The 10472-nt window shown below is 38.1% G+C and overlaps 1 protein-coding gene across 1 annotated transcript; it reads right to left on the minus strand.

The window, feature by feature from the left end:
- Positions 1-218: 218 nt before the first annotated feature.
- taldo1 (transaldolase 1) lies at positions 219-8631 on the minus strand. The gene is made up of 8 exons (XM_034116642.1): positions 8438-8631; positions 5606-5729; positions 4474-4581; positions 3231-3362; positions 2225-2400; positions 1463-1660; positions 845-990; positions 219-696 (listed from the first exon to the last, which is right to left on the minus strand). Exons 1-8 carry the CDS (start codon positions 8535-8537, stop codon positions 664-666), a joined length of 1017 nt encoding a protein of 338 aa, XP_033972533.1. The 5' UTR covers positions 8538-8631; the 3' UTR covers positions 219-663.
- Positions 8632-10472: the final 1841 nt, after the last annotated feature.

Consider the following 10472-nt stretch of genomic DNA (forward strand, 5'->3'; position numbering starts at 1 on the left):
CTGTAACTCAGATTTGCACAAAGGCCGTTTCCATTAGTAAATATTAAGGTGCATCAGCCCGGTGAATCAGATCTGCGGCAACATTTAATGTGTTCTTCATTGGCTCACGCTACCCCACTTCTTCTGGAAGTTTTTTCGCAATCCTGCAGGCAAACAAACAAATGACAAGCCAAACACATAACCTCCTTGGCGGAGAGACAGCAACCAAAAAACAAAACTGTATTGAGGGACACTTTTTTTATTTATTGAAAGAGCAAAATATCATTTTGTGAGGAATGATGGTACATTGGTCTTTATCTTCTGCCCTCAACTTGGTCCAAATGGTCATGATAGCAAAACTGTGGTCCATTCCTGGCAAAAAAAGTGCTCAGGGTCCTTTCTAGTAGTCACAAGACTTTACTAAAAGAGACTCATTAAGACATTTGTTCTACAAAGTGTTTCCCTTTCTGCTCAAATTTGGAGTAAATTCTAGACTATTTTACAGTAACTCCACACCCACATTAGCATTGATAATGTTTGGTCAGTTAATCCCAGACTGGAGTTGGTCAGATGAGGAGAGTGAAGGCCTTCTGGTGCTCTGGACCTTCCCTCAGGTAGTTGGAAATAAAGAAGCCACTCTGCTCACTCCTATACTTCCTGTCAATGCGACGTCACATCTCTCCATCACTTCCCGTTTTTGACATTGAGCATTTTCTCCTGTGATAAAAAAAGAATCAAAGAATGGAAACAAAGCTCGTCAAACACCTTTAAAAATGAATAAATAATTTCTATACAGTTTCTATGTCGATCATATTTAAGACAGTTAGCTTGTACACATTTGGCAAAAAAACCTTCAAAACCGTACTTTGATCATGGTCTCCAGCTTGATGGCGTCAGCAGCAAACTTGCGAATGCCGTCGGACAGTTTCTCCGTGGCCATCTGGTCCTCGTTGTGCTGCCAGCGGTACTCCTTCTCATCCAGGTGGATCTTCTCCAGATCAGAGGCCTTTGCTGCAAACAAACCATCAGAGTCAAACATTTCTGTATCTAAGATTAAGCCGTTGGCGCCTCATGTGAAACATTTTGAATTCCATCTCGTCTCAGTGTTTGGAGATGACTCTTTGAGAATAACACCATTATCCTGCTAGACAAAAGGATGACATACAGGCTAGACTTTTTAATAGCAGGTGTCAGTGCACCATTATTTTCATGAACACAGGGTGCAGCCAGTACAAAGAAGCCGTCATGAAAATATGTATTTCATAATAACAAAAGTAAAGCTGCACATTTTGAAGTAGAAGTCGACTTTTTTGATACTTCCATTTTATTATTTGTTTTAAAGAAATAGGTATAACAGCTGCAGTGGCCAGAACCCCAAAATAGACTGCAATAGTTTCCTGAATGTCCATGCACAATGAAAATAAAGCTGGGTAACGATAATAGCAGCATCTAGCAGAGGCAGCCTTTGGACCCCAGACAGTACCTTTGTCCACTTTGAGCATCTCTGTGACGGTGCTGTGGTCCTGGCTGAGCTCTGCCAGCAGGCTGGGGGAGATGGTGAGCAGATCGCAGCCTGCCAGGGCCTTCACCTGCCCCGTGTTCCTGAAGGAGGCGCCCATCACCACAGTGCTGTAGCCAAACTTCTTGTAATAGTTAAAAATCTTGGTCACACTCAGTACACCTAGGGAAGAAAAAGAGAGAACATTTTAAAGCTCAAATTCATCAGATTGTACACATGCCAGCACCTGTGGTGTCAGACTTAATGAGCAGTTCCTCAAAGTAAAGTCCAGCCTATTCGAAGTTTAAAACAGAAGGATGTTACCTCAGGAATACTATTTTAATTCTGCTGTTCCTCCTTTTGCTTTGTTTTTTTGATAAGATCCTACATGGCGGTGAAGCGATGTACTTCTGTGCACCATCAGGATTCCCATAACAGTCAAAAATCTGATGACTTGATTTAACTCTAACAACTGATTGGCTCAGTCAAATAAATGGAAAAGGGAAATTAACTCGCATTTCTAATGATTAAAAAAAGAGCATTTAAAGAGTTTAGACTGTGAAGTTGATTTCCCTCAAAAATATTATACACTGATTTACAGATGCCTCTTTCTCGGAACCAAAGCGTCACATGACACAAAAGTTGTAATTCCACAGCTTAAACAAAGAATTGCTTCAAAACTCGGTGCACCTTTGACATATTTTCACTTGAAGGCAACGTTCATACACTGAGGACAGCCTTTGTTACCTGGGTCTTCCTGTGGCTCGTAGCTCTTGCGGCCTGTACTCTCCTTGTGCCAGTCGAGGATGCGCCCCACGAAGGGTGATATGAGCGTGACCTTTGCTTCTGCACAGGCCACAGCCTGAGCAAAGGAGAACAGCAGGGTCATGTTGCAGTGAACACCGTGCTTCTCCTCCAGCTCCCTGCACAGAAAATAAAAAATACACTCAGGAAAACCTGTCACAAGCAGTCATGCATTCTTTCTTTGCCTGACATTTCAACCAGAATATGAAAACATGAGACTATGGTTTGATTATGCTGCCGTCTTTTTGTTAAGAGAAATTAAAGGGTTAAACATGTGCAATCAAATTGAGAAAGTGCAGTTAATAGAGATACAGGTTTACACCACTATGCAAACAAATAAAAGATGCCTCGCAGTTTAGTGCTGTATTTGGGGGCTTGCTTAATATGTTTGTATAAGCACTTATTATAATTTTGTATGTGTTATTTGGGTTTCTTTTTCTTTATTCTAATAAACTTTTTGTTAGAGGAGAATTAAATTGGTTAGCGTACCTAAACATTATAAAAACCTTTTAACATCATACATTAGTAAAACACAGTAAACTGAGACGGACAATACAAGTGGTAGGCGAACAAGTGTCCGGCAGTGGCTCAGTCAGTAGGGGCTTGGACTGGGAGCCGTAGGGTCGCTGGTTCAAGTCCCCGACCAGACCTAAATATGGAGTGTGGACTTCTACTTGGAGAGGTCCCAGTTCACCTCCTGCCCTGCCGTGGTGCCCTTGAGCAAGGCACCGGACACCCCCCTTCCCCCCTCACTCCCATTGCTCCCCGGGAGCTGTACAATAGCTGCCCACTGCTCCTAGTACTAGACTCCTGGTACTAGGATGGGTTAAAAGCAGAGGCCAAATTTCACTGTGTGTGCTGTGTGCTCTGCATGTGTGACCATTAAAGAGGGTTTCATCCCTCCCAATTCTATTCTTCTATTCTAACATAGTTAACATTTCACGCTCACCTGCCGGCCTGGATCCCCTCCCATGTGGACGACAGCTTGATGAGCACACGCTCCTTGCCGATGCCTGCTTCTTCGTAGAGAGCGATGATCCTCAGGGCTTTGGCAAGCATTTCCTCTTTATCGAAAGATAATCTGTTAGATAAAGAGAAAGATACAGCCATTAATAATTGAATAGTCATAATATATTGAACATACAGCAGTGGCTCGGAGGGGAGGTTTGATCCCTGGCTCCAAACGGTTAGCCCATTGTCTAACATGGCATTGAGTGTGAATGTGCTTTATAAATGCCATCTAAATTTGACTGCATTTGCTCAAATCAGCATTAAGGAATGTATTATAGGTTGTGCTGCAAAAGGTACCACACAAGTTCTCCAAGCAAATGTTTTTCCTCAAGGAAAACATGACTAAGATTTTACCAATTATTGATCAGTAATGCGGATGCAGACTGATTTTAATTTAAAGACATGAAATATTAGATTAGATTAGAATCTTTAATGACCACACAGCCAGGCTGGTGGAATTCGTGTTCAGTGCAGATTATTACAGCTTGTTCCATACAATTCAACATACAATAAACTGACAATAAAAAGTACAACACACAGCACAGGGCAAAGACATATATCATGACATATATACATAAAGTTCAAGGTGTGGTGGCTTGTGATTGTTCATTGGGGTTATTTAGAGTCCATTTAGTGTCCGTATTGCAAAGGGGAAGAAGCTGTTTTTGAAGCGGGTGGTTTTGGTGGACAGTGACCTGTAGCGCCTCCCTGAGGGCAGAAGTTGGAAGACATGGTGAGCTGGGTGGGAGGGGTCAGAAATGATTTATTTATAATGAAAATATAATGTTATGAGGGACAATTGAAGTATTCTCCTCCTAGTACTAGACTCCTGGTACTAGGATGGGTTAAAAGCAGAGAACAAATTCACTGTGTGCGCTGTGTGCTCTGCATGTGTGACCATTAAAGAGGGTTTCATCCCTCCCAATTCTATTCTATCTATTCTATATTGTGCAACGATATACCAGTGGACAGCATTTTATTGTAAAGGGATTACCTATAATCCTCCAAGAAAGTCAACATGAAATAAAAGTAAACACGTTTTTCACATTAGAGTGATGACGTAAGAAACAACATGGTCACGAATTACCTGATGTATGCACGCACTTTAGGCCTCCCTCAAAGTGTTACTTTGAAAGTACAATTGACATTTGGGAACCCCCTTGTGACATGTTTGCACTAACCTGGCATCCACCTCAGTGGAGACTCTGCCTGGCACCTTCTTCAGGATCTCTAGCCCGAAACTCACAAACAGCTTGTCCATGGTGTTGGCTACCTGCTCATCTTCAGTTCTGGACAGAAAAGGAGACAATACCAAGTTGGTTAACTTAAAGTCAGAGGGACACAAAAAAAAAGGGAATTGTAGAAATTATCTTAAAACCTGCAATCTTCAACTTTTGAAAATGCAATATATTAATTCTGACACATTAGTTCGAAGAGGTCTGACTGACTTTAAAAAGTAGTGTAGGAACTAGGGCTGTGCAATTAATCGTATTTTAATCGCAATTACGATTTTGGCCTGCCACAATTACGAAAACATAATAAAAAAAAAACGATTATTTTGCTTTGCTCGGTTGTGACAGTGCAACATATTTGATCTAATTTATTTTAGTCTCATTTATTTGTATTTATCATATTTACATATGTTTAGTAGCTTGTTGAAGTGCGCTCCAAAATATTTGTTGATCTTGTTTATTGGTATTTATTATTTTTGATATTATTTATTTAAATGTAGATATAAATGTATCATTTATTTTTGTATTGGTTTTTCAGTTGAATTATACGTTCAGGGTAATCAACAGTTAAAAAGATACTGTTCAAATTATTATTTGTATTTGTTTTAAAGTTCAATAAATGGATGTTTTTAAAGTCAATGAATAATCGTATTTAATAATTGTGATATCAATTATTGACCAAAATAATCGTGATTATGATTTTTGCCATAATCGCACAGCCCTAGTAGGAACCCCATAAAACACATTTAAAACAAATGGAAAAACTGAAACGTTTTTAAACGTGTTAAATTACACTTGTTACATGAGTCAAAGAATTACATTTATCAATCTCTGAGCAGTTGTAAATTAAGGAAGTTTGTCAACACCTTGCACAAAGAAAGTATGTACTTTGCATAATCTGAAAAACCACATCAAAAGTTCCCTTTTTTAAGTAAATGACACATATGTTACAGGCTTCTAAAATACAGGTTAACCAGATGTTAACCAGACTACCTCTGAAGTAATCCATCAACTTTTCAAGTAGAGGTTGGTTCGATTTTAAGGTGTTTGGTTCAGTTCTTATTTTTGCCTGACATCTTACCCGCCATTTGCGATGCCATATTTAATGGCCTGATCCACCAGGTGCTGGTAGGCTGGCATCTTGGCAGCAGCCAGGATCAGAGACGGGTTGGTAGTGGCATCTTGAGGCTTGTACTCTTCAATGGCTGCAAGACAAGTAGAGAGAAGATTGGTTTGAAGTGACACACAGAGGCAGAGAAACTCCCAGGATAGACTCACTGTAGATGTCCTAATAATTCAAAACAGATATATTAAAGTTAAAACACGGCAAAGCTGTCCAAAGGTCTCATACAAAATCCCAAAACACTATTTACAATTACAAACCTAAGAGTTAAAAGGACTGTCTTCAAGACACTAAATAAACAAAAATCTTAAAAAAGGGTAAGGGATTAAAAATGGTGGATTTAATACAACTCACAGATTCCCTTGAAACCCTGAAACAACATAGTGTTGCCGTCAGATAAAAAAGAATGGCGCGATCTATTGCATAGAAATATTTGTGTTACCATCCTCTAAAACCAACCTATTCAGAGTCTGAAGCACATTCAGTAGGAGTATCATTAATGTATGTTAATAGTCTTTTGTTTATTTCCAAAGGCAGCGTATATGCTGCTGGGAACTCTTAAGACTCATGCTCAGTAAGAATAAATAGTTCAAACTGCTGACATATTATTGGAAAAACAAGCTAAAGGAATCCTTAGTGCTGAAAAATCTTAGCACCAAAAATAGTTAAATAATGTTAAGGGTTATTAAGGGTCTAATAAGCAATTAAGTGTTAATGTATTCCATAATCTCCACTTTAGAAACATCCAGTTGTAGTTTACAGGACTGACCAGCAGATTTAAATTTGATATGTGTGAGCAGCTTTTGCACGACGCACGCAGGTTTTATGTCAGTACTCGCTGTTGCCAGCTTTTCAGGCCAAGAACAAAGCCTGTCTCTGTTATAGGGCCAGCTATCTTTCAACCCCCACTTAAAAAAAAAAGAAGATTAGATGCATCCGCAGGTCAGCAGGGTTGGACTGAATACTTGTGACCAACAGTTCAAGAAACAAACAAAGTTTGCTGATTACAAAAGTTTTTCTAAACATAGTCTGGTGCCTCTAACACCTGTGGCATTTTTTATTTTCTAATAGCCACCCCGAATATATTTCCACTGACAATACAGGTCATCATTTGGGCAAATAGTATTAAGTTATGATAGAAAGCTTAAACACAAATATAAAACTGTAAATATGATATCACTAGTGATTACTTTTTTGTGCAAGTTCACAAAATGTGTAGTTTAGAATGAGGAGTTCATTGTTTCAAGGCCTAATTTATTTGTCTATCAACAATGTGCACAACTTTATTCGCATGACACAACTGCTAATGAATTGGATTATTGTACACATCGAACTTTATTCTCAAAATAACTTGGAAAGACTTAAAAAACATTCACGTTAGTGTGTCACCTGCACAAAGCAGTTGTAAACAGTTCTTCAAGGAGCTTAATCCTAATGCATGTCCCTTACTCTCTTTAAACCATCAATAACTGTGCAGGCTAATCAGTTACCATGTAGTCCTGTGCTAGATTTCACAAGTGCCCCCCCTCCATTTACTTTCAAGCTTATTTCAAGAACATTCTTCCCAACCAGTTGCATATAAGTGAAGCAAGGTTGTTTCAACAAGTTCTTGGAATTCTTATGTGATGCTTCTTGACTTAAATATGACTGAACTTGCCAGTGAAACCTGAGATATCCTACAATATTCATGTGGATTTTTAAGCAAAGCCAATGGTTTCAGTGAGTGGTTATAACTCTGATTAGTTTGCAGTGATGTATTTGATTAGACAAGTTGCAACTAATTATTATTTTCTGTGTCTTTATTCTGTCAAATGGCTAGTTTTCTTATTTGCTTTCAGTTAATCAAAAATGACAACCAGGTTCTGTTAATTGAGAAACCTCATTATATATATATAACATCATTATTTGACTGCTCTATTTCGTGTAAGCATGGCTCAATACAGAATCACTCTTTTGGCTAAATTAAAAAGAGTAGGTAATTTAATCAGTTTAGCAAATGAATGGTGACACATTTAAAAATGTCAACGCAAACAGCCAGCACTCCTGCAGTGTAACCAGAGCAGCTTTATCAGCCTGCTCAGTCATGCCTGGCTGACAGACCAGTTCTGTCATGTCATCCTGAGTCTGCAAGCTCTGGATGAGGAACTGTGGAAATCTGGTTTGCAAAACAATGCATTTGTATTACGGCAAACAGTTCCTCATTGTGGTCCATTGAGCAAGGTGAACTTTTGTTCTGCGACATGAAAGAGACTAATGAGGAAGGGCAAAACATACCCTTTACCCCCTGTTGCTGAGTTACTATGCTTACTCCGGGAACACGCTGTCATAACCTAGTTGTGTACACAATACACAACAGTTGAATAAGTGCAAATTGTAGATTGTTGAAAAGTGTTTCATTTGGGAAGTTGCTAATGCAAACAAAATACATGCATATTTGATTGAATTAGCAAACATGTCACGTCAGTAACTAGAGTTTCTGCTAGTGTTGCTAAAGTAGCCAACAGCTACTGCCATTAGGCAACAGTAATAACAAGTAATCGGCTTATAAGATTGTGAACTATAGTAGTGACACAGTAAACTATTGTAAAACTTACTGGGAGTTAGTTAGCTTGATAATTAGCTGGCTAACATTAGCCCTTCGGTGTAAATGAATTACTACTGATGCTAACATTTGCCGCTCCCACTTGACATGGCGGTCATTCACATGATATCTGCATCTTTCCTGCTCAGATAGTTAGCATGCTAACCAAGCTAACATTAGCATGTCACTAATAGCAGGGGTTATCTCACCGTTAAAGTCTCCAGTGTCAGCCACCACCACAGTGTGTTTCTTCAGCTGGCTCAGTGCTGACTCCATCTTTCTCCGTTTGTCTGGTGACACAGAGGACATGATGAGCAGAGAATGGGACCCTTTTATACACAGAAAGCACGTGAGAGCAGGCGGAATGTCAGCCAGGCGGGAGCGCGCAGCGCAAGAGAGGGAAGGACTCCGCGGGAACGCGCTCAGGACAGATAAGACTTAAAGTAAAGCTCGCGCAGAAACCTTTATATATACAGTCTATGGCAGAAACAAGGAATAAATCACCGTCTCTCTAAGAAGTGAACAATGAAAGAAACATTCAGAAATATGAGTCTTACAAATGTAACTTATCACGGATGACAGATGTAGCTATGTTGCTTTAGTCTTGTATAATAGAAGTTCCACTTATATGGAAGATGCAGAAATAATACTCTCTTTACTTTATGTAGGCCTACAAAAGTATCAGTTGTTGTTGCAGCTGATAAAGGAGATGAATAGAGAAAGTAAAAAACAGAAATAATAAGGCTTTAGCATGAGATAGCCTAGTATTAGGTGAAACTTAGTAATCAATTATAACATAATGCATGGTAAAGTATAGCAATAAAACATATATTGAATATAATAGAATACCATGCATAAGAACAGTATTCTATAGGTATAATATAGGGTAATATAACATGTAGCTATTTAATGGTGCTTTAATATCTAAGCACTGCTATGTCGCAGCTGTTACTTCAAGGTTGTTTAAAAACAGTATGAGGTAACCCATGGTGACTGATGTATTTAGCAAATATAGTATGAAAATACTTCTTTACAAGTAAAAGTCTTGATTTTTTAAAGCTTTAAAAAGAAAAGTAAGTATAAGCCCTTATGATCAAGTCACCTCTTTGAAAAGCATTTGTACAAAGCTTATTGAAGACATTAAGTACCCTTCTTAAACCTTTATAACTACCATGCAATAAGAGTTAAACTACTCTGTTGATAAGCGAAAATTACATAAAAAATGTAATATGTGATATATTTAATAACACAAGGGAACAGAGTCTGCTAATCGTGTGCCATTGTATTATGTGATGTAGCTTGCTTGATTATCTCAATAACTGTTCCTAGCCACCTGTTCTTGAAATATCTTCTTGCCCTCCAGTTACAGCCACTTGAACATGACTCTTATTTTTGCAATACATTATGGGAACAATTTAATTTAAAGAACCATTTGCTGTAATTGCCTTGCTCGCCTTTCAGTGTATGTGCCTTTATTAAAAAACGATACTTCAACCCTCAGGCTTTAGCAGTAGAATAATACTGTCATTTACTCCATTACCAACCTTGTAGGTCTGCTTTACTGACATATTCATTTTTAACAATATCTCACAGTCATTTGTTATATATAGAATGCATAACCTAATTGCAAAGAGCTTCATATTTTTCCTTGTGAGAACACCTTCCTTTGACAAACAATCTCCGCCCTGAGGTTAAAATAAACAAAAGCCTACATCACTGAGGTTAAGATACATTAACTATGTGCTCTCTTCTTTGTTTTTCTGTTTACTTATTGATTGATTTGGTAGAAATTCAGATTTGTTACGATAACATTTCTATGCTTATTCATGCTTGGTTGCAAGAATAATTTTACTACATTGTAGAAGGAAATATTAGACTTTTACATTTTTACATACTTATTTTTAGCTTGAGTTACTTTGCAGATTCCGAATATTTTTACACAATGTAAAATATTATGATGTATTAAGAGATAAATAGAATGTTTTAGTTATTAGGCTACCCAGCAGTATTATAAAGTAATTAAAATGAGTGCCACCTTTACTAGCTGCATCATTAAAGTAATGCTAGAATTATAATCCAATAATATTATTCTGTTTTGGGCCATTCAGCATAATGAGTACGTTTCCTCTTGGTACTTTAGACAGACCTTGATGCTAATACCTAACAAACATATATTTTAAGTAATACTTTGACTGCATCACTTGTACTTGTAAACAAAACTTGAGTATTTCTACACTCTGCTTT

This window comes from Trematomus bernacchii, unplaced genomic scaffold (assembly GCF_902827165.1).
Source record: "Trematomus bernacchii unplaced genomic scaffold, fTreBer1.1, whole genome shotgun sequence".
Taxonomy (NCBI): domain Eukaryota; kingdom Metazoa; phylum Chordata; class Actinopteri; order Perciformes; family Nototheniidae; genus Trematomus; species Trematomus bernacchii.